The 25299-nt window shown below is 35.9% G+C and overlaps 1 protein-coding gene across 1 annotated transcript in view; it reads left to right on the forward strand.

The window, feature by feature from the left end:
* Positions 1-25299, forward strand: part of CTTNBP2 (cortactin binding protein 2) — a 93037-nt gene that overhangs the window by 40695 nt on the left and 27043 nt on the right. Inside the window, exons 4-9 of the mRNA XM_076330370.1 lie at positions 1575-3237; positions 9742-9945; positions 15449-15548; positions 18915-19065; positions 20198-20452; positions 23580-23697. Of these exons, the coding sequence (XP_076186485.1) occupies positions 1575-3237; positions 9742-9945; positions 15449-15548; positions 18915-19065; positions 20198-20452; positions 23580-23697 (2491 nt within the window). The remainder of the gene's footprint in view (positions 1-1574; positions 3238-9741; positions 9946-15448; positions 15549-18914; positions 19066-20197; positions 20453-23579; positions 23698-25299) is intronic.

Genomic DNA, 25299 nt, shown 5'->3' on the forward strand with positions numbered 1-25299 from the left:
GTAATGCCTGGGGGTTTTTTTGCCTGTGTGTCTGTTTGTTTTCATCTAGCAATGAAGACAATATTTTAAGCTTTGACTGAGAGAGGAGATATTCCATAGCTATTAACAATCCCCTAGGCCATCTTGTTTCCCACATTACAGTTTACAGTAAATATATTCACGTCACTGTATTGTCTTAAACTCTGAAATTAATATCATTTTGCCATGACACTATAATCTGAATCTATAATCTGATTCTTCCTTCATCTATTGAAATGAAATATTTATTCCAAGTAAGATCTTAAATGTACTGCTATTTGCCACAGCTTTTCTTATTTTTTTGAGCGTTATGAAATGTTCTCTTATTGTAGAAGCATGAACCAGTTTCCTGTTGCAGTCAAAATTAACCATTCATGTTTGTGAGCACTTGATTATTTTTTTTTCTAGGTACCTGAAAGTATTTTTCCAGAAAAAATGCCCACTTAGAAATGCACTTTAGTGGTACAGTTCTGAATTGTTATTTCTGTATCGATCTGTATGCAAATATGAAGCACAACTGTCAAGGCAAAACCAATAAAAAGAGTACAGGAGAAGGAATGCTCAGCAGTTTCTTGGGGTTTTCTTTGTTTGGTTTTTTATCAGTCATTCAGATAAGCCATATAGGAAGCTACTGCATCAGTATGTGAAGGGAGGAGCAGGAAGAAAGAAATCAATTTTTCTTTTGTTGTTGTTTCACTTGTGTAAAAGTTTGCTTGGGAAAATATGAAGCAATTTAGGTTGCATTATTGCTAGTAGGTCTTTTATAAAATGGTGCATTAACATATTTTTCCAGTGCTTTTCTAGAGCAGAGTCTTTGAATAAAAGCATAATCAGCAGGCAAGATTAATTAGAGGCGATGACTATATGAATGAGGGGAAAAATTATTCTTATCCATTATCTGCACATAGTAGGTAGCTTTGATTCTAGCTTATAACATACTTTATACGTCACTGATGTCAGTGAGACCTTCTGCTATTAGTAAGTACAGGAAGATATTTGTACTTGTGTGAAAAAGTTGGTCTCAGAAATGAATGTCTTATATCTTGTTTTAACATTTATAAATAAGACACTTATGGGCATGATGGACTGTGTATTTCAACCCTAATCTCGTTCAGTCTGAGGAAGACCTAAAACCTAAACCTTTCGTTTCTGGGCTCAAAGTTTTTTTGCAAAGCTCATCTCTTGCTTGTGTCTGGTTTCTTTACTGAGAAGAGGACTTTCTGTGATGTCTTATGTCTAATTTCTGGAGAACAAGTAGCTCCTCACTCAGAAATCACAAGCATTTAATCACTTTGGGGAGTCTCTGTGTTGTCAACGGATGAAAGTAGATGGGCTTACTTAGTTTCTGAATTGCTCTTCAGAGATGCCTGTGTCTTTCTTTTGCTTGTACAAGATTATAGGCACTTGTGTTAGATATCACAAATCACTTTCCTGGGGCAGGCAGGTTCATTTTAGGCATACTCTCAAAGGTTAAAATATCAATGTCAGGTTAATACTAGGTTATGTTGAAAGTCTCCATCTTGTTAATGAGAATTTTTCTCTATGCTTTCTTACAGTTGGAAATGGAAAAATCTCAGTTACAGAATCTTGAGCTGGAGCACAAAAAGCTATCCGCTCGTCTTGAAGAAGAACGTGGAAAGAATAAGCATGTAGTATTGATGCTAGTGAAAGAATGTAAGCAGTTGTCTGGCCGAATTGTAGAGGAAGCCCAGAAACTGGAAGAAGTGATGTCAAAATTTGAAGAGGAAAAGAAAAAGGCTACTGAATTGGAGGAGTCTCTTGCAGCTGAGAAACAAAGGAGTACACAAATGGAAGCTCAAATGGAAAAGCAGCTGTCTGAGTTTGACACAGAGAGAGAGCAGTTGCGTGCAAAACTTCATAGAGAGGAAGCGCACACCAGTGACCTCAGAGAAGAGAGAGATAAAATGATCAAAATGATTGAGCAATTAAAAAAGGAGAATGAAAGTAAAGCTAATCTTCCTCTTAAAAATAAAGATAAAAATAAAGATAGGAGTCTTGTTTCTGTTTCTGTTGAAACAGAAGAGCCAAGTTCAAGAACTGTTGCTTGCCAAACAGATACTGTAGTGATGGACAGTAGCACAGAAAACGTTAAGAAGTTGCCTTTGACTGTATCTGTAAAGCCTTCTACAGCAAACCCACTAGTGTCTGGCAATACAAAAATGAATGTGTGCACCAATGCAGCATTTGTGAAGCCTGTCATTGATAGGCAATCTTCATCTAGTGAACTTGTCCCTCCTGCAACTCCTGTTCTTACACAGAATCAAAACAGAATTGAGGAAAATGGACCAAGTACAGGCTCATCACCTGATTTACCAAGTAGCACTTCCCCTTTTTCAAATAGTACTTCCCTTTGCACCCCTGCAGCACCGACTGCCGCAGCTCAGAATTCCTCGCTTACTTCGTCTATGCACAGTTTGCATTCACCATCTGCCAACACTACTGGGCATCCAGGCCTAAATCCACGAATCCAAGCAGCTAGATTTAGATTTCAAGCGAATGCAAATGATCAAGACCAAAATGGAAACACAACCCAAAGCCCTCCCTCAAGGGACGTATCCCCTACTAGTCGTGACAACCTAGTTGCCAAACAGGTAGCTCGGAATACCGTTACCCAAGTCCTTTCGAGATTTACAAGCCCTCAGAGTGGCACTCCGTCACGGCTGGGGACGTCACATTCAATGGAAGTTGGCACTTACCCCCCAGTCGGTAGAACGAGTTTAAAGACTCCCAGTGTGTCAAGAATTGACAGAGGAAATCCTCCACCTATTCCTCCTAAAAAACCAGGGCTTTCGCAAACTCCTTCTCCACCACACCCACAGCTTAAAGTTTTAATGGATAGTAGTCGATCCCCAAATACAAGTGCAAAAACTGACAGCAAAACCGTGACCTCACCTCTTTCAAGTTCACCACAAGGAATCAGGGTAATAAATGAGGAAATTATTTCTAAATCCTCACCTCAGCTGCCACCAAAACCTGCTATAGATTTATCTGTGGCACCTGCAGGCTGTGCCATACCAGCCATAGCCTCATCTCAGGTGGGTGCCTGGCCTTCCCACTTCCCTGGACTGAACCAACCTGCATGTTCAGAAAATTCCTTTGTCATTCCCACCACCATTGCCTGTAGCTCCTCCATAAACCCTGTTAGTGCTTCATCCTGTAGACCATGTGATTCAGACAGCCTCCTGGTAACAGCATCAGGTAAAGGGATTGATATGCTACAAACTGTCTCCCTCTAAAATAATGTTTTGGTTTTCCTATACGTCTCTTGTTTGCTTTATTTATCTTTTTATACTTTTCTCTTTTTTTACTTTCTAAAAGCTGAAATTTTCATTTATATTTTTTCCACATTCCAGGGGTATGGGAATTCTTTTGCTGATTTAGTAACATTATAAATTAGTTTGCTTCCTCAAAGAGGGTCTCCAAATTGAAGGCTTTTTTTAAAGATAAAGAGGACTAATATTTAAAGTAAATGGGCTGCAGATTATGATATATTAAAGAAACTCCTTTTTTTTGTTTGTTTTTTTTTGGTTGGGTGGTTTCGTTTTTTTTTTTTTGTGAATGCTATTATTTTGGACTTCAAAATGATTCCTCAGTCGAAATAATGTTTTGAAAATTACCTCTGCTGGTGATCTTCCATGGAATATGTATTTCAGTGCTTTGTGAATCTCTTAGAAAATAGGGCATAGCTGGGGCTACTGTATTCTCCTATGGCATTAGATGGTTGCACATTAAGGTATGTAATCGTCTGGATAACAGTGCAGTTTCAAATATATCACTTCATACCTATAGAATATGTTTCATTTTTATTTCCATTTTTCTATAGTTCTTCTGGTTTTAGTAGTAGGCTTTGTTAATACTTGTGTGTGGCATCTCACAGGTTTACTTCAACAGATATCAGCAAAGGGTTGCTGTTGGAGAGTTAAAAACTAAATGTTATGTTGATAGTCTAAGTCTGGAGTCGGTGTGTGTATCTGCTATTCATTTTGCATTGTGGTGGGGACTTACTTGTGTGCCTAATGTGCTGCCAACTTCAGGGTATCTTCTTGATGGCAGTTAAATGAACAAAGGCGGCCCTGATCTACCTTTCAGTTAACTGTAGATCTCCTATAAATCTTTTTGTCGACATATTTCCCTGCTGGGATCAATAGCACTAGAACATTAGGTAGAATCCCCTCTTTAGCCTGACTTGCACTGCAGTGAGGAAGACGGACACACAGTTTTGGAACACTTTAGACCTTCATCAGCATTGAAGAATGTTTGAATGGTCTCAAACTTTCAACAGTTATTCTCAGTTCAGTTATGGTACTTCAGTCCCTCATAACTTTAGTCCCTGTATCATCATCTATAGAGTATAAAACCCCTGCACAGCTTGTCTGCTTCCCTCGCGCAACCAACCACTTTCTGTTGGCAGCTGCACCACTGTCTGATAAGGCAGTTGAACTCACTCACCAGTCTTGGGGAAGCTGTTCCAAAAGCAGCATGTGGCAAACTTCTATCTGTATATATAGGAGATTCCAGGGTTCACATTATTAAGGAATTTTTATTCCCATTCCACTTCACTGAAGACTTTCTGCATGTTTCTGGAGTAACCTAGTAATGTTTTTAACATTTGGCTGTGGCACCATACTGGCAGAATCCTCTCTCCTTTCTGAACTGTGCCATAAAAATATGAGCTCAGAAATCTTATCTTCCATTTGTCTACTACTTCTCAGAGTTAACAACTGTGGGATTTGATGGCTGCCTCTTAGTTTGCTGTTTTTCATATGGATGTCCTGAATTTTCATCTTAAATTCTTATTCCTAGCTGAGTCTATTTGCCATGTCAGAGAGATCATTAGTCTCCCAGTATTCCAGATATTCTTCAAACCTCATTTGCCTTCAGGTGCTATTAGGCTCCATAACAGAATTAAAATTTCATTTAAAAAAAAAAAAAAAAATCTAAGATTTTATTAACATACAACAAATTATTGGCAAAATCAACTTCAAAGTGAGTTTTGGTAGGCAAGAGGCTGTCTTCCACAAATCCTATCAGCATGAATTAGGCTGTATATTTCAGTTAGTCTTACATTAACTAGATGATGTTTGGTAATTGTTTAAGACAGTTTTTGATTATTCTTTAAAAAAATAAATCTTAAAAATGAAATTACCACCACTTGACTTCCTAACTCCATGTATTGTTATTGCTTTAGTTTGTGCTTCGAAGTATAAACTTTTTTCTTAGGAGAACAATCAGCCTTCTAAATAGGACTCCTCCACCAAATAGTCAATTCATGTTTCTTATGAAATTTGTGACAGTTCTCAGAGGCAATTCTCAAAGATAGGATTTTTGTCAAAATGTTAGGTTTTTTTAAATTGTGCTGGTTTATGTGTTCAGATTGCCTTTCTTCATTTATACTCCATTCACTTGTTTTTGGAAGGGATGGAAACATTTGGGTTCATTTAATCCCCTTATAATCCTTGCTCTGAACATTTGACGCTGTTAGTATTTTGTAAGTGGCACTGCTTTTTGTGAATATTTGCAATTGCAAATGGGAAATGGACCCCATAATCTAAAGTCTGCAAAGAAAGATTTGCTTAAACTCTAGTTAGTGGTCTGCTGTTTTATTTTATTAATATAGAGATGTTATTTTAATATCCCTCCTTTACTGACTACAAACAGGCTCAAAGAACTTTAATAACTTTATCTGAAATATTCAGGTAAATATTCAGCAGCTCCTTTGTCTTTTACCTAAACTAATGCCTATATTTTATTGCACTTATTCTCCAATCCCATTTATTTATGTTTTTTAAGGGAACTTAATCTATTTTGGCCAAGTGTTCTGGCAAACTGCAGAACTAAAAAAACTTTGAGCAACAGATGTTATGCAAGTATGGAAGGACATTTCCTTCAAAATTTTATGCTGAGAAAAGAAAAAAATAGATTTTATAAATATATATGGACATAGAATTTGTCTTAGAAAAGAAAAGATAACCCAAATTTAATAACACTGTTTTCATTAAGATAGCGTGGTCAGTAATGCCTGAATTCATGCCACTTACTTTCTTTTTTCAGTTTCTTTTTTAAGTATGACATTTCTTGAGGTGAACAACATCTAACAAACTGGAAATACTACTGAAACCTCCTTCCCACATCTGCATTTTCATGCCCTCTAGGCACAGATTCAGTTAGTTTTATTAATGTTCTGCTTGATTTTAATCTGTTTTATTTACTTTTTTCAGAAAATGTTTAGAATTTCAATTTTACTTTCAGTTAAAACAGAGCATGGTGAAATCTTATTCGTATTTTATTGTATAGTAAGTAGTGAGCTTCAATCAGAATTTGTTAATATTTTTAAACAAAAGTGCAAAACAAAATTAACATTAAAAAAGACATTGAAAGAATCCTCCATTTTTATATTTTTTTGTTTGTCAATAATTCATGTTTCTTTCTTCTTACTGTGGAGTCAGAAGAATTGATAATAGCCTAATCACTGAAGTATTCTATTTATTAATTTTAAAACAGTTTCCTAGTTAGCTCAGATTGCTTTAAGAACGTATCAAGAGCCTGATTTTCAGTAAGGGAGTGTCTTGGTTCTAGAAAGAGCAACTATTAAGAGCCAACTTAAAATCAGAGCACCGATTGTTTCGGTTATGTGTTCTGCTAAATTAATGTGACGATACCTTCTTTTAGAGACGGGGCATTGTACTGCATGTTGCTCTTTTCATCCCTGGCAGGAAAAGACACCAGCTTTTGTCACTAATGTTGAACAGACTGCACATAGAGAAATTACAATGAACATTTATGGCCTGATTCAAAATCTGCGACAGTGTTTTCATTAACTACAGCAGCCTTTGAACTGGTGCCAAAATGCTTCTGCTCTGTTTGGATTTCTACATTTCAATGGCTGTAAGACTTCAAAATGGAAACGAATGTAGGCAGTTGGATTTTCATACCCCTGGGATTTCTGCTTTCACTTTCTTCTTGGTTTTGCGCTTTTTATGTCACTCTTCAATGAAGTATGGTTTTTATTTTGCTCATTTCTATAATGATTGATTTATTCTCTCTATACAATTGGCTTCGAAGATAAAAGTGGGGGGTGTGAGGGAGTGATCTGGGCTCTGAAATTAACCATCTCACATTCTGAAGCTGATGCCAGAAGCTGTTTTTGTCTGTCCCTCTGCCCTTCATCACTGCATGCCCTACAAGCTTTCACAGATGCTTCACATTTCCTAACTTTTTGCATCTGTAATGATGTACCTTATTTATTGGTATTTTCTAACATTGGTGTATTTTGTTGGATGAATTCAGCTTTATTACATTGCTTTACATTGATGATAGAAGCTAAAGTTATGTTTATGTTATTACCTGGGTTTTGTATCTTTTTCAGTAGAAGGTTTTCATCTACTGATAACCTAGTACAATGAATTTCATCACTGAATTGCAACAACATATTTTTCATTTCAAGGAATGGAAATGAAAGTTAAGATACCACATTTGGCACAAAAAAATTTCCTTTTATTTTGGCATTTCTGTTAATGATGCTTTTAAAAAAAAAAAAAACAACAAAAAACTTGCACTATTTTCAGTAAGGACGGGAACCCAGAAGTACTATTCATATTACAGAACTGCTTGGCAAAGTGAACTTCATGCTTAAAGCGCTTAGTGTCAAGCTCTCCAAATTCCCCCAAATAATTCCAATATAACTTGGACAAAGAATGTTAGCATCTGGAGTGCCACCCAAGCAATGTCCACTATCAGTTAACTACCATGCCAAGACAGTAAAAACTACACAAGTACCATTTTAAAAACATTGATGTATACAGCAACAGCTGCAGCACCATTAATTTCAAAGAATAACAAAATAAAAACACTTTTATAATGGAAAGGAAGAAGAAAAGTTATTCTTCAAACCTTTGGGCATTTTGTAAGAGTTAACTGTTCTCAAATATTGGAAGTGGAAATAAATATTTTTTTTTTACCACTTAAAGGATTCAGTTTACTTTGTATATTGCTTATTTTCTTTTTACAAACTTCAGAAAACCCTCAAAATCCTCTGATTAAAAATATTGGAAAAACAAATATTAGTAAGAATATTAATAGTCAGAAGGTAGCTTCAGAATTGAAGTTATATGAAGATGGATGGAGTTAACTTTACAGTTTATCGTCGGTTTAAAGTTGGATTTATAAGGTAACTTCATAGCTGTAGTGATGACTTCTTATAGTCAATATCAAATAAATAAGTTGAATAATAAGCTAACATTGTGAAAATACTGCAACTACATTTCCTTTAGATACTAAACTAGTAAACTTAATTTGAAATGACAAATTTAGCTTACTTTAGAAACAAACATGAAAATACTCCAAGCATTTATTTTTTTGCTGTTTTGAACTGGGATCAAACTATGTGTTCTTCACTGGGGCTGCTTAGATGATGGATTCTTGTGTAAGTCTGGACCTTAATTAAAATTTGCCCAGAGCTTGCAAGGTTCCCAAATCTATTGCTTCTATAGAATTCTATTGGGAACTTCCATATTTAATTTTGTTTTTCCAAAATGCAGAGCAGATCATCCCAGCATGGTAGAGCTACTGCCACATGCTTTTTCTAGGTCTAGGTGTTGGGAGGTTGGATAGCACTTGGTCAGCTTGATGGAGCTGGAGGTAATGTCCTGCAGCTCCTCTTCAGTCTTGGGTGTTGCAGTCAACTTGCTTTGTATTGTCAGATTTCAGCCTCATGTAATAGCTTATGTGTGGCCACAGAATGCAAAGTTATTTATTCAAGAGAGAAATATAATGTGGATTTTCTAAAGGTAATAGTGAAAATAAGAAAAAAAAGATCTTTCTCCTATTTTCTCTTGCAGTCCTTGATCAAGGAAGAATACACAAAATTTTCTATGCCTTATGCAGCAAACTTCATATTCTTAACAAACTCCCTACTAAAGCTGATAAGTAATGAACAGAACATTTAACCAAGATAACTCCCAAGCTTTCAAAGCTTTGAATTGAATATTGTTTTTTAACGGGGTGACTTGAAAGCTTTCACTCATAAATTTTATATAACCTGTTATTCGTTGACACTGGAGCATTTTATAATATATTAAGTATTTTTGAGTAAAAGGAACATTACCTTAAGGTACAGTTCAATAATAAAAATACTTATTTCTGTATTATTTGTGTAAATGATTTCTACATTTTTTTGCAAACTTGTTGAAAGATGCTTAAAGTTATTAAGGGCTCTCTGTGCGATTTATCTGTATAACTGCAGGTAGGATATAAATACTGAAGTTTGCACTAAGACTGTAAAGGAAGATGAAATTTCATATGAAAATAAGTATTTTGTTTTGGAAACCTTTCTTTAGATACTTTAAAAAACCTTCCCAGCATATCAGCAATTAAATTAAAATTTGTATAAAAGTTTCGGTAGTTTCTGAATTTTAATAGTATAAATTTTTTTGAGACATCCAGCTGCTACTGCAGTTAATAACAAGTTTCACGTTAACCTTTTGTAATGAAAGCCTGTCCATTTGCGTTAACAACTGTCACCCCTGTATGCAGTTTTTATTCTTCAGAGTACCTTCTGATGTATAGACAAAGCATCATCACAAAACTTGTGCTAAACTAACGAATCCTATGATTTTGAAGATCCTTTTTAATTTTTAAAAGAACACAGAAGAGGCAGAGCTTTATTTATGTCTTCCGTCTAACTTCTGTTGCTTTAACTCACAGGCTGGTCTTCCTCCCTAACCCCTTTGTTAACAAGTGGTGGTCCTGTCCCCCTGGGTGGCAGGCCCACCCTTCTTCACCAAGCTGCTGCCCAGGGAAATGTCACTTTATTATCAATGCTGCTTAATGAAGAAGGACTGGACATTAATTACTCTTGTGAAGATGGCTATTCTGCCTTGTATTCTGCTGCTACGAACGGACATACAGGTAAGTGTTTCTAAGTTTTGTTAGGACATTCAAGTGAAATAATGAAAGCTTATTTCATAAGTTTTAAATATTAAATTAGGTCAAATGCATGTTTTTTAAAAATGTGAAATTGAAACTGAGATATATAGATTATATGACAAAAGTCATAGTATAGCGTATATATAAGCAATACTTCTGGAGGCAGAATTTTGCAACACAGAAAGCATTCTTGCTTGTGGTAACATTCTGCAGGAACATCCATTCTAATTCTCCACTCCCTTCCTATAAAAAGCCACCAGATATCGTCACCCCATGTTCTGTGAAAAACTAAAGATCTTTTGTAGCAAAGGCAACTTGAAAGAAAGAACTTTCCTCTACAGGGAGTAAGCAGGAAAGAATAGGTCATCACCAGTGTTTTGATCTTCTGCAGCAGCAGTGAAAATGATGGAAGATGGTTTCAGAGTAGTGTGTTACTTGGGAAATAAAATGAACTGTCTTTATTTTTAAACTATATGAAATAGCCTTAGTTTGTTCTCTAGGCTCTACTGAGATAGTTAACAGTTTTCTTTTTCTTTTTCCCACTACCCCAACCCTCAGTCTCGAGGAGGTAGCATATCTGAACCTTTCAACAGTCAGTCTTCGTATTTTATGAATATATTTATGAAATGAGGCAAATATGTTAGCAACAGACACGAATTTCATGGATACAAACTCCAAGCGATAATTTTCAGACTGTTAACATAAGGCTCTCAAACAACAGCTTTCTTTAAAATTCCAGTACATGTTACTGTAGTTTTTTTCTACTTATGTAAAAATCTCCTAGATTCCTGTATTGCAAATAATATCATTATGCTGGTTTGCACACTAAAGATTGAATCCACCAATACCAATGACAAAAATTCCATTAATTTTTAGTAAAGCCAAGATTTTGTTTCACAGTAAAAGATGGAACATAGTGCCTTTAAAGCCGCTGCTTTCAAGAGTACTTTGTGGTTTTATTTAACAATGTATTTGTTAGTGACACAGTTAGAAAACCCTGATCCAATGTTCAAAATAGTATTTAAAGAGACTATTCCATTATTTTTCTCAAGTATTTTAAAAATCAAAGTAAAGTTAGGATCCAAAATCCATAGCTAGGCAGATAGTGTACATTTTTCTGACGTGTTAATTTTGCTACCAGGCATAGGGATAGGAGGAATTTTCCTTTTTTTTGGAATGGTATATTTTGTCTCTGCTTGCTAGGTGCTATGATTTACTTCATAGGAACATCTGGGCCTTTTCATCTGACAGATTCTTTGCTGTTGCCAAGACCCTTAAAATATTGGAAAAGTCCTTTATTTTATTTTATTTTATTCCTTTGGCACTTATCTTTTTTTTTTTTTCTCCCAACTTTTTATCTTCAATATTAAGAGTCCAAGTTTATTATATTGTGTGGATTTATTTTTTCCCCCTTACTGAATGGATGTTCTGTGGATTCTTCTAGGCTTACATCCATTTATCGTTGCTGGTGTCTGTGGGAGACTGTAATTGACCCAATTCTTCTTTACTGATCTTGTATTCCTAAAATGTTTCGAAGCTAATGCTCTGATTTTCAGTTACAGTTACTGAGCAGCTTTTACTGACAGCAAAGACAATTTGGTTTCTTGTTTTATTGTCAAAATTTCAAATGAGAGGCACTTGACAAAAGTATGAAAACACAATAATAAAAACAAACACATGCATATGCACCCTGTAATTGTTTAATATATTTTACTTTTTAAGATAAAAAAATACATTACAAAGGTTTTAGTGTTGCACTTCTATTTGTAGTTGACAGGATGCGAAAAACACTTCGTTATACAAATCATCACATTTTAGCGACTAAATGGATTGTATGAATTCTGAATGAGAGAATCACACAGCAGCAATATTGATGTCTTCTTAATATATTATATGAAAATTGAGAGTAGCAGATTTATAATATTTTTGGAGAAAGGTTTTTGTGCTTAACTTTAATATATAATCCTTTCTTTGTTATTTGCAGTTTGTTCCCAAGTGCATGGATAGATGCAGCTCCTCAAAGTGGAGACTTTTAAAAACAAATGTATTTAAAAATATATAGGCTTAAGAAAGGAAGTATAGGAATAAATCTCTTATTTTAAAAAGTCCTTTTTAATAGCTTTTTTTAACTAACCAGGTGGAAAGAAATGACACTGATTTTAAGAAGGAAAAAATAATTTATTGTACAAATTTTTTCATTGCGTTGAGTAGGATTGTCAATGCTAAGTTACTGTCTTTTGGCTGTTTTTTTTTTTTCCTTAGAATCATAGACTCATTTAGGTTGGAAAAGACCCTTAAGATCATCGAGTCCAACCGTAAGACTTAACACATAAGCTTACCCTGGTGGGTGATCACACCATGATTTAATTTATTGAGAATACTTTCAACCTGGAGTTAGTGACTAAATAGATTCGGAGATTTCCAGGACCCCTTGTTTCTTCTAAGTTGACTAACCAGATTTTCCAATTTCTCCTGGGAAATAGTTGGCCAGAAGAAAAGAGTAGCTCTAGACTTGTTAAGAGCCAGCATAGTGAGTACCTCCCTTCAGAAACAAATACCATGTTGCAGAGAGTCTGGGAAGAGTGGAAAGTGAATGATCTCTGCACATTTTCAGTGAAGAAATACAGTATTTGAGATGTGTAGATAACTAGAGAGAGATAGAACACATTGTAACCAGCATGGTGGCAGCAGCTGTTCTGTGCTCTCAGCCCAGTCTGTAGAGAAAATTGAATTACACAAGAAAAGAGAGCACTCACATATTCTTTCCTAATCTGCCCTATTTGCAAAATGTGTAGCCTTCCTGCTCGTAAACAGTTGCCTTTTGAGAGCTGCAGCTGAGTTTTTTTCCAGCACATGAAGCTCATAGCATCTGCTTTGTTTCCTGCACACACTGTTCCCAATTCTGTAGGTCTGAGAGAGAGAACTTCACCCTCAAAATATACACTAAATACTTTCTTTGTGTTTGAATGGACACGAGGAAACTGTTGATTTTATGATTTAACCACTAGATTGGGATAGCTGAACAGATTGTTTTGTCAGGCTGTCTTGGTTTGATCCATTAACAAAGCAGGAGCCACTTCAGTCTATTATGCACTTGATAACATGTACAGTAGTTCACTTAGCTAATATATCTGCATATCTGTATTGTGTTGCCAATCCTGACCGTTCTCTGCCACACATGAGGTGGTTGAGAAAGAGAGAATGAAATAATAAGAGTTCCTGAAACTGAGAGATGTGAAGAGAATAATAATAATATCCTTTAGACTCAGCTATGTGCTAATCATATGCATTTATGGTATAATCGATTCTCTTCTATCCTGAGTATTTGGAGGCTGTGGCACCCCTGATTGATAGGAAAAACTGGAATGATGTGGGAAGTAGAAAGGAGTGAGGTGCAGAGACATACAGCTACATGGAGTCAGCTCTGCCGAGCCACTGGATGTATCTGCATGGTGTTTGCCAGCACTCTGGAAGAACTAACTACCCAGCTGTGGTGGAGAGCAGTAAAGTCTCCAGGTGTTTGTGCTAATAAGCTTCCATGTTTTGCTTTTGCTTTGACCAAAACCTTTAACTGAGTGATGACATCGGTGTCTGTCTCGTGCCTGCCCTTCCACCCAGTCCCCTCCACTGCTGATTACTTCTGTGGCAGACAGCAGTGAACTGGAGTTAATGAGCCTGGATTGATCCAAATTACCCTTCTCCAATTCCCAATCAAAAGTCCATCCAGAGGACCCAGGCTTCTTGAAGATTATTGCTCTTTTGCTTGATATGCTACCAGAACAGGTCATGTAGACCTTACTAGCTCACATGGTATACCTTATGAAAGTAGCTGTATTTCCTCATGCTTGCACCTATCCCTGAGAATAAACAACTCCCCTCAGTGATCTTCATCAGAAACAGTATTTTCACATAGATAAGCTACCACCTGAGTGATCTGCCAATCAATAATTGTGAGTTAACCATACCTTTCTAGAAAGGTGGTCTTGTTCTGTGTGTTCTTCATGGCTTTTGCATGGCTAACATATGCTTTATGAAGACACCAGAGAGTATTCTAGCCAAATACTTGAAACTGCTAGAAGAAATTTTTTTCAACATCCTTCATAAACTTTAGAAGTATTTTAGGATGTCAAGCAGGACTCTGTATTTTCAAGTGAAGTGTTTAATATAAGACTGGGATTGACAATGGAAAGAGGAAAAAAAAAAAGTCATTGTTAGCAGAGTATTTTTTCTGTTACAAAGTGATTGAAAATGTAATTTGATTTTCATTGGTATTATTTTACAAGTGGAAATACTAAGTAAGTTAGTTAACTGAGAGCTTCTTTCTGACTTAAAAAAAATTATTACAGATGAAGTCCTGGTAGCTTATCCTGACAACCAACTTCAAAAAAAAAAAAGTCATTTCAGATCAGATTACTTGTTTAAGAATTTAAGAATCTTAGTTTACAATATAATATTTTACAGTGTTTTAAAATCTTACTTCTTAGCGTTCAATTATTTATTCAATCAACTCCACATCATCTGTATTAATATTTGAAAGAATTGTAACAGGAGTAAATACATTCAGGAATGTTTTAGATTAGTCAGATTTCTAAGTAATTCTAAATATACGTTTCTAATATCTAGAGATAAACTTCACTAGCAAAGCTTGGCTCCAAGATCTTACCCAGTGCTGGAACAGAGTGCATTAAACTTGCTCAGAAATCAGGTCAGGAGTTTATAATTGGTGTTCTAGCTGAGCTTATTTTCAAAGTAGTAGTTTCAACTACAAAAGACTTGTTTTATTTTGGTCTAGAACCAATTTCAAGAATATAGAGCAGATTAAGTATTTTCTTCAAACTTAATTGCATCAAATGATATTCCAATTTGTGGATGAAAAGCAGTCTAATTACTATGTAATTAATTGTCTTAATTTAGCTGTAGGATGGTGGAATCAGGCTGGTACTATTTTTAGCATGTCATTTTGGAAATGTATGAATGGAAATGGTTTGGGGAGGTTTGAGGTTGTCAGCTTATCTTATTTGTCATTGCAATCCCATGTCAGTGTCCTAAAACCAGACTGGCCAGCCTGTTGATTGAGTTACGTGTAGCTTGCAAGCATCTCCCCTGTGGCTGTCATATTTGGGATGTGTCACGTGACTGCCAGTGGGACTGTGCTGCCTTTGGGGACTGCTGGATAATTCAAATTCACCACTTTGGAGGTACATAAATTAGCTAACACTGTGGGAGTTGCCAGCAATGGGCACGAATTTGGATCCCAGTAGAACCCAATGCAGACCCTTTTTGCAGTAGAGTGGTGGTGCCCCCAGGGAGCTGTTCTCACCTCTCTCCTGCAAACTACTTCCTGAGCTTCTACTTTGGTTCGCTAAGGTGTGTGGTGTATAGTCAAAAAGATTGGCTGCTGTTGCCCCTTGAGCAGGTTTTAAGTTCTGGTAGTTTTAACCACTTGTTTTTGGTGCATCAGTCTATGTTTTTGGTCAATTTATAGATTGTGTGAGATTGCTGCTGACTGCAGAAGCACAAGTTGATGCTGCTGATAAAAATGGCTTTACACCCTTGTGTTCAGCAGTTGCTCAGGGACATGTCAAGTAAGTGAAGTCTTAAGTTTTTGCCCGTCGGCTGTTACTCAATTTTATATTCTCTTTACATTATATTATATACTTTTTTCATTACATTACTGTTGCATTCTTAGGTATAAATGCATTTAACTATCATTTATTGAAAGCATCTACTGAAACTCATATTCATATGCCATTCTGTTTTTAATATTTTCCATGTTTTGTTTCCAATTGCAGCTTTTAAGGTTGCTGAACGTGTATTCTTAGTAACTGCAATATGATACTGGTCTACATGGGCATCGTACCTTTGAATTTCTTAATTTTCTTCGAGTTATCAGCCATAATACAGGAATAACAGAGGAAGTAGGAAATAAATTATTTTTGCACTGATTTTTTGAAGTATAGAGAACTATGAGTATCATATTGAGAGACAAAAGAACATTTATCCAAGTATTTAAAGTATACTTTAAACAACAAAACATTTTTTTAAGGTTTAAGGTTTTTTGTATCAGTAACTTCGAAAAACAGAAAATAATGTATGAGTCAAAGAATATTTCTAAGAACATTCTTCAAAATGTAGTTACAATAATTTCCTTTTGTTTTTTGAAGGTCCTAATTTTATAAAGATTGGTGTTTTATGATAACATGATTGGAAAATTCTGTCTTCTTTTTATACTGAGAACCAGTACACAACAATTCATCCAGTTGATTGGTTTTTTCCTCCCTTTTCCTCCCTTCATCAGAGGAGCTGAAGGCTGACACTGCGTTTCCGCTCTGCAGCTTTACTGTGTATCATAGAATCATAGGAAATAGAACTGAAAGTTGGAAGCAACCACTAGATAACCTCTTCCAGAGCATCCTTATCCAGATAAAACTATTTTACAAATGCAAAAAGTCTTAAACAGCATGACTAGGAATCTTTATTACAGACTTTACCTTTGTTTTATGTATCTTTGGTTTTGATTATCTTTCAGTTTTTGATTCTTTTAATGTTGCATTTTAGTATTTTTAAGGATTTTACTCTGGTATAGTAACATACAGGGGTCAGAGTCTTTGAATGTTATTATACTGTGATAGGCCCTGACCCAACAATGAGGAAGAGTGGGATCCCTGTCCTTCTCACGGTCTTTCATGAGTGTATAAGGATCATCAGAGATTCTTGCCACTTCTTTGAGGACTTCAAGCTTATCAACTAATGGGCATCTTTTACTGGAAGTCTTAATCCAGAGGTAGCAGATTCCCACTAGGTGTTTTGAGCACAGAAATACATATCTAGTTAAATGTTTCAGTGTTTTACATAAAATCTGTAAAAATTACATGTGACTTGACAAGACAAACCAAAAATACACTCTTCATATTCTCTCACTAAAATAAATATGTTAGACTTTTTTTAAATAGGAAGCTATTTATTTCTCCGACTTACCCTCACACCACTTTGCTATATATCGTCTGCTGTGATATGATATTGCAGACTTTATATTCTTTTTCCCTTAGAGTTACTTATCTAGTATGATATACCTAAACACTTTTCTTGCTTTCACTTTTTTTAGATACTAAACATGAACCAAATTGTAAAAGTGAGCATGGAACAATAACGGGGCCAGCCAAAAATATCAGAGAGACTGTGAATGCTTCAGGCTGTTTCATTTGTTGATCACTTCGAAGTTCTGGCTCAGAAGAATTCTGTAATAGGCAGAATTTGGGACGATAGTATAGTCTGTCCCCTTTCAAGTGTTGTGTTTCATTGTCCGTATTACTTGTACGACAGCACTAAGAATCTGGGGTTAATGACAGCACTAAACTACTATCAATTACACAGTACTCATCTGTGACAGATATGCCAGCCAGTCCCCCGTGACATGTCAGTTAACCTTATTCCGGAACGGGCACAGTACTGTTGTTCCAGCCCCAGTTAGAGAGTCAGAAAAAAATTATAGTTGTTTAGGGCTGTTCAGTAATATCACCAATTCAGAAAATGCTGTTAGGAGCAACTTTCAAAATAATTTCCCATGTGGTCCAGGCCAGGCTGACCTTACCTGACCTTGAGGTGGAAAGTCAGTGTAGCATTTCCAGATTCACTGAATACAATGCAAAATAACAAAACAGGTATTTTTAACACAGCAGACTTAAAACTCAATCTGCAGTTGCTTTATGGAGGTGTCTTGTTCTGAGCCCATCTTAAGATGACTTTTGTGACTGTATGGTTAGGATACACATTCAACATTTGATAAGGTAGAGCAATACTTTTATCTGTATTTTTTCTGTTCATTTGAGCATTTTCAGAAAGTGCAGCTAAGTAATTTGTATTAATGTTATCTGTTTTACTCTTTTCTAAATTTGGTCATTTTATCTTGATCGATTTTCTGACTAAATAAGAACTTACTAAAAGGAGATAATTTTTTTTTAATACTTGTGTTTTTTTAATCTGTAATTTCTTATATGCTTATATTCTTATATATATCTTACATTGCTTTAAATATTTTGTCGTCCTGTTGCTATAGTATGGCCTCCTAACCAGTAGTTATATGGCATTGCATTAGTTGCTTTGATGCTTTATTGTTGATATCCTTCTATTTTTATGGACTAATAAATATTGAGCCAGAGAGATGGGGAGTTATCTTTGTTTAAAGCCCTTGTTTGAACTGCAGAGGGAATAGACTGGAATTAAGATTTTTCTGAAGTCTTGAGAGTTGCTGAAAAACTGGGCTTGGGAAGGGGAAGGGAGCCAACTCTGGCACAAGAATCAGGAAGAAAACTGGACCTACTACTACAGGGTTGTGAGGAAATACAGGATCTTGGATCCAAATGCTGGTCCCTAGTGAGTCATTCTTCAGCCCTCCACCTAATCTTCTGTGCTCCCTAATCCAGTAGCTGCTACCAACACACCCCAAGTCATCCTTCTGGAGTAGCCTTTATTCAGGGATCTGAATGGTATGTTAGCTGTTTTGCTGTCCCTACCAGTTTACTTCCCTAGGCCAGTGTCCCTTTTGCTGGTATCTAAAGCTAGTCCTAGTCCTTTCTTTTTAAAACTATTTTAAATATCAGTAGTCAGGAAAGAAATGTTACTTTTTTGCTCAGCTGAAGGTTTTTCTTAAGCAGCTGTCATCAAGTTTTTATTAGCCTTGTGAAAATAAATGTTTTATAGCCACAGTTTTGAAATGCATCTACAGTAGTTTAAGATTTACGGGTTTAAAGTAATCTGATTTTATGTCTTTATATCTATGTGAATATATTAAATTATACCTTATACTTTTGTATATGTGATGAATAAAATCACAGGTAGATCTGTATCTATAAAATCTGTACTTTATAAAAAAATATTTAAATGTTATAAGTTATAAAGAGTTTTTGGATGTCTAATACAAGATACTTTTACTACCTTATTGTTTGCTGTAGGTGTGCAGAATTATTAACCGTGTATCAGGCTGATATTAACCATGCTGCTGAAAGAGGACAGACACCTTTGTACCTGGCCTGTAAAAATGGAAATAACGATTGTATTAAGCTATTGTTGGAAGGTGGAGCAGATCGAACAGTAAAAACCAGTGTAAGTTAAAACAGTTTGTAAAGTTAAAGTACCTTGTATAGTACTGAATAACTGCGAACAGCTAGGAAATATTTACATTAAAATATTTATTTAAAGTTTTCTTTAAAGCTGGAATAAACCATGTAATTTGAAATTAGTATTTTGTTCTTTTCATCATACTTTCTGCAATTTTTTTAAGCTGTGTATTGTCTCTAAAATCTCCTAAATTATGCGACTTCCATATTATTTTACATATTTCAGATTCCGCCTGCAGTTTGCTGCAGACTTTTCTTCGGCACTGGATTTGCAAAACAGAACTCTTCTGTTTTGACCTATTTTTAAGGTGGAGAAGTGGAGATAGGGATTTTGCTTCCACCTTTTATGTTAGGGTGCTTTATTTTTGTCCTTGAGGGGACCCCCACCCCCAAATTTGTCAGCCAGTATTGTAAAGTCTCATATATCACAAATGGGAGAATATGGCAAAAAAAAAGTATATGCAGGAGAAAGGGAAGAGGACTGTCTCAAAATTAACATCTAGGTACTGCCCTTTTCAGGTGCTTTCCTGAAGGTTTTCTTAAGACTGTGACATAAACATGTAAATGTGGGATGTGGGATGTAGGCTGTCCAGAAACACAGCACAGAGAGTATTAGCTTCACAGTACATTCTGCCCCTCCATTACACTGAATTTTTTCAATTCATTTATTTTGGATTTGGAAAGTAAATATATTTGACTTGAAATGAGAGAAAGTTATGATGTCAAAACCTTAAAAATATCTGACTAATAAATTGATTAATGCAACATGAAACAAATTATTGATCATTAGAGTCGTGTTAATTTGATACATGATAAGGAAACAGTCTATTACGAGCATGTGAGTCCTATATCACTCAGACTCTTCTAAAAGTTTTGAAGTTTCTGTCTGTTGGACTGTCCTTGGAGAAATTTTCTTTCTGCTACATTTTCTTCCCTCTTTCTTCCACCCCAAACACATAGAAGCAACTCTGTTTTCCCAAAGGATTGTTATGTCACTCTTTCTTATCTTTTTAATTTCCAAACAGAGCCTTCCATTCAGATTCATTGCTGATATAAGTTCTGCAAACATTTTTCAATGTGTTTGGTTGGAGTGTGCATTTTGCTTTTGTTTTTTTTAGGATGGCTGGTCACCAATTCACGCAGCAGTGGATTCTGGTAATGTTGACAGTCTCAAGCTCCTTATGTACTATGGAGAGCCAAACAATAGGAACTCTTTGGCTGATGCAGAGCCTAATTTAGATTACTTTGATTTGGAGAAGAGAGAAGACAACTATAGCAGTAGAGTAAAGCCTGTTATTTCTGCAGATCTCATCAACCATGCTGACAATGAGGGTTGGACTGCTGCCCACATAGCGGCATCAAAAGGTTTTAAGGTCAGTCTATGTGAACAAGTTACAGTAACCTGATAGAATTTAGGCGAGATAAATCCTTCTTTTTTATCTTTGAAGAACTAAAACTTAGATGTTAAATCTGAGTTTGTTTTCTAGTTTATTGTCACACTTGATTTAACAGAGACAAAGAGATAATTCCAGTGGATAATTTACCCCAGAAGCTAGGTGTCAGATGGGGTGAATTGTCATATTTAAATGCCTATTTCTTTTGGGACAACAATAAAAAGAGAAAACATGATTGCTTGAGACTCAGATTTTCAAAGTTGAGGTGAGGTGAATCCTACCCTAAATGCCAATTCATTGGGTGTCATGTACTTAATATAGATATTAGATGGACATTGTTTCCAGTTACAGTTAGGGATGATTTAACTATGAACAATTTTTCCTGTGGGAGGGAGGGGAGAACAGGAAATTTGAGAATCCGATTTGTGCAGTAATACATTGTTTAATTTGTTATTTTGGGCAGCCTTTTTAGCAGGCAATGAGTCAGTTTTTTGGGGGTTGGGATAACTCATGACATGGAGAATGACCTTACAGGTCTTACTGATGATTAACAGGAAGATTTCTGGAAATTGAATATTACTTGAAGGATTTGACATCAGAAGCTTTATACTTCTAACACTGACTGTTCAAAGGATTTTTTTTTTCCCCCATGGCAGCTGTCAGTCAGATCTTACTGTGAAAATTTTACCCAGGGAGAAAATAGAGGGTGCTACACACAGAGAAGAGTGAATTTTAGGAAAATATAGTCCAAGACTTTGAAAATCAGCTTGTGATTACATGCCTAATTCAATATCTATCATTATGTTTGCTTTTTTCCCCTGATAAATTTACTATGATAAATTCAAAATAGGCACAGATTTAAGATTCAGTTTATTAAATTATGGGTTTTTAGGGACCAGCCACTGCTTACTCAGCATTTTGCATTACAAACAGAGTCAATGTTCCATTACCAGTGTCTGTTAGGCAGGTACAGACTCTTATTTCAGTTTCCGCTCATCTCAGTTTAGATGGAGTTTAAGGTATTTGTTATAGTCTGCAAATACCTACACAGTGTGCAATATGTTGCTTCTTTCTGCAATGATATAATCCTCAGGAACTTTGAAGCTAGGTTTTATTTACTGTCTAAAAGAGGCTTTGGCTAGGTGTTCTCTCTGAAGGCTCTGACACTGGAAGTCTTCGCATATACCTTTCATGAATAACCCATGGTTTTGAGTTTCTGAGAACATTCCAAGTCAACTGTTTAATAAGATCTCCATTTAAGGTTGAGGGTATTCTTTTAGGTGATGAAGGCAATATATAGCTGGCAGTCAGATTCCTGGTTTTGATGTTGCCGAGACTTTATATAATTGTATTTGATTAAATGCATTTATTGATTTGAGAGATGTTTGGGATATTAAGAAGCTAAAGAAAGCTTAATAGCCATCTTCAAGTATTGTTAATACTTTGATTTCCTTCTCTAATCCTTTATCTGCACTGCATGTCATTCACGACACTACATGATAGTTCCATATAAAGAGTACTGGCACTTGCATCCTTTTCTTTCAAGATTGGTAGATGCCATTCTTTACAGATAATCTTAGCTGATATTTCATAGCCAACAGAGCCAACAAAACTGCTCATTTTACTAAGGAAATAAGCTTCATTTCTTTGTTCTCTCCCACTTCTTTCTTCCCTCTTTACTTCCCACTTTCAGCTTCACGGTTCAGTCCTCTGCCTTCTGCTGTCTTTGCCATTCATTGCACCCATGTGAAAGAGACAGTTAACTTACTAACCTGACAAGAAAATAGGTGGTTTTTTTCTGGTTAATTTTCTTCTGGCAAAGTTAGTGAGCTAACTGATTTTCTAAAAGTTCTTACAAGTGCTGGAACCACAATCTGGTAAAATTTCATGTCACAGGGAAATATAGCTTGAATGACTGTTATGTTTATGAAAGGTATCAGATATGCTGACGTAAGTCTTTCTGTTAGAATGGCTACAAAATAGGTAACCTGCAACAAGCCACTGTTCTGAATCGAAATACTTAATAGCTGCTTCTCTGTGTTTTCAAGGTTTGGTTTCTCTGCTTTGATTAACCCCAGACATTATCAATACAGTATTAACTAGTATCATTTCTGATGGTGTCTGTTTTTAATGTGGAAATCTGTCCTTAAAAGGCATGTCTGAGGATGACAATGCTTTCATGAAGGCCACCTGTATTGTTGCTGAATGGATGATCATTAGAAATCAGGACCTACTCAGTCTTCTGGTCACTGATCAATCAATATTTGAATGTAGTTTTGTGAGGGCTTTTTTTTTCCCCTCACTAGTTTGGGAGGATCTATATAATTGATATTTTTTTCATGTTACAGTATGATTGTACCAATCCAAATTTACTTGCTAGTAACTTGTTTCTAATGAACTGTAAGGAATTTTTGCTTTTGTTGAGCATATGACTTTTTTTTAAGTCTTTGAATTTTAAGAGGGCATCATGTTGGCATCCGCAAAATGTTTGTGCTCTGACTTTAATAGAAATGCATTTTTATTTCACTGCATTGTTATTATGCTTGCAGAAATTCAGGTTTACCTGCCAAAGAAGAGGCTTGCAAGGTGATTTTAAAATGATTGTTTTTCTTTTGCTGTGTACGACTCAGATGTCAGGTGTCATGGAAACTCCCACTTGGTGAATTGCAAAGTGAAAACTGGTTTTATGCCATCTGAATAGATTCATTAATTAGTCTGTATTAAGCTTTAGAATTGTGTTTTTAATGTTGCTTGAACATTGAGGCCAAGATGTTCAAAACAGGATGGATAGTTGGGCTTCTATTTCTTTATGTGAATACTTAAACTAGTGGCCAGATGTTAAGAATTTCTCAATTCAGCTGACCAGTATTTGATGCTTGGAGACTGTAGAAGCCTGGCTGCATATATTCTGCTTTTTCAAAATCTTGATTTGAGACTTCCAAGTCTGCTATAAAATATTTTTACTCCTGGTTTTCAACTCTGTGAGGAACATCATTTGGATTCTCGTATATAGAAACTCCATAGTTGACTATCTTTGGAAATGCATGTGTAAGAATTTCAATTAGGAGTTTTGGACAAGTAAATAATACAGTTCTTACCTTTGCAGAACTGTCTAGAAATCCTTTGTAGCCATGGTGGACTAGAGGCTGAGAGAAAAGATAAGTGTAATCGAACATTGCATGATGTTGCTACTGATGATTGCAAACATCTCCTAGAAAACTTAAGTAAGTAAATGCTATCAGCACTATATAAAAATGTTTTCAGTAAAAAGCTTGTGGGACAAAAATGAGAAATATTAAAAGAGTAGTTGTCACTTTTTTGGCACCACAAAATTAAGTTTTCTTAACCTGGCAAGTTTCTATTCTCCAAATTTTGCAAAAGTATATGATAAAATTTTGTTGGAGGTTATTAAATTACTTATGTCTTTGTTTTTAAACCATTTGAAAAGGTGGTATATATTGTACATGTGCAAACATCCATATTCTCTTAAAATTTCTGAATTTAATATTAGTAATTACTTTTTCCAAAGCTATTATCCTCCTCTTATCTTTTCTTCAGATTCTTGCAGAAAAATCACTTGGTGGTGGATAGCTGTCAAATTTCCTCAGGCTAAGACAATCATCTAGTCATATCTGAATCTCTTTTTAGAGCATAGTTTTATTTGTCACTTGTTGATTGTTGAGGGGATTGTTTGTTTTCTTCTTAAAAAAAGTCTTAGAGACAACATCAAACAACTTCTTTTTCCCAACATCAATAACTTCTGTCAGAAGATTGTTCTTCTGTTGGAACCTGTCATTGTCTTCCTCTGTGTAAGTTTTCTCAAAATTCAGTAGAGCGGGCTGACCTGTGTATTTCTTGAGTTAGATCTTAGTCCATCCACTCACAAGTTCTGTGTTTTCTATTTCTCTGTAGAGTCAGAAGTATTGTCTTTGTAGACTTGTATGCTTTGTATTTATTCACGGTTTTGTGTTTGTGTTGTGGGATGTAGGGCTGTGGGTAGTCAAGTTCACTGATTATCAACAAATTAGGGAAGCTTTCTGTGTGCTGCTTCTGATTTTCCTCTTCAGCTATTATAATATCTAGGTTCTTACCATTTTACTGTATGTGCAGAGGGGAACACAATTCACCTTCTATTAGAAACTCCTCTGTGGTCTGCTTCTTTATCAGACTGAAGCCAATTTCTGATGGCTGAATCTGTAGCCTGTGAAATTGATGCTTGTATTATTTTCATCAGTCCTAGTACCCTGTTTCTCTGGTCAGGCTTATCATGAATCCAGCTGCTTTTATCAGGTCAGAACCTTTGGACTCCATTTCTCTTCTCTTTCGTTTGTTAAGCCTGTAGTTAACATCAGTGCAATCATAATTAGCTATTCCCCCCCCCCCCCCCCCCCCCCCCCCCCGTATCTGATCTGTGGAATCTTGGAAACACCACTCTCATCTGGGTATATGCCTCAACAAGCCAAGACTGCATTTTGGGTAAGCTGTGTATGTACCATCCTCTACCTTCCTCACAATCCAGTAAGGTTTTGGCTGTAAGGAATTACATGCATGTAGGACAGGAAGATGTGCTCCGATGGATCTGAAAGATCCTGGGGGCCAGGATTGCCAGCTGTGCCATAGAGGACACATGCACTGAAATTTAGGTATACACTGTACCTCTGTCCTAGGGGCCTGTTTCCTTGTAGAGAACAGTCTGTATTTCTTATAGTCATTGCTCATTTCCCTGAGGTCCAGCCATCAGAAGGGCAAGCCTTTGATACATTTCTCACAATCCCACATCTGAAGGATGCCTTTGAGTAATCTTTTCCCTATGGTAGGCTAGTGGG

The sequence above is a fragment of the Aptenodytes patagonicus genome, chromosome 1 (genome assembly GCF_965638725.1).
Source record: "Aptenodytes patagonicus chromosome 1, bAptPat1.pri.cur, whole genome shotgun sequence".
NCBI lineage: Eukaryota > Metazoa > Chordata > Aves > Sphenisciformes > Spheniscidae > Aptenodytes > Aptenodytes patagonicus.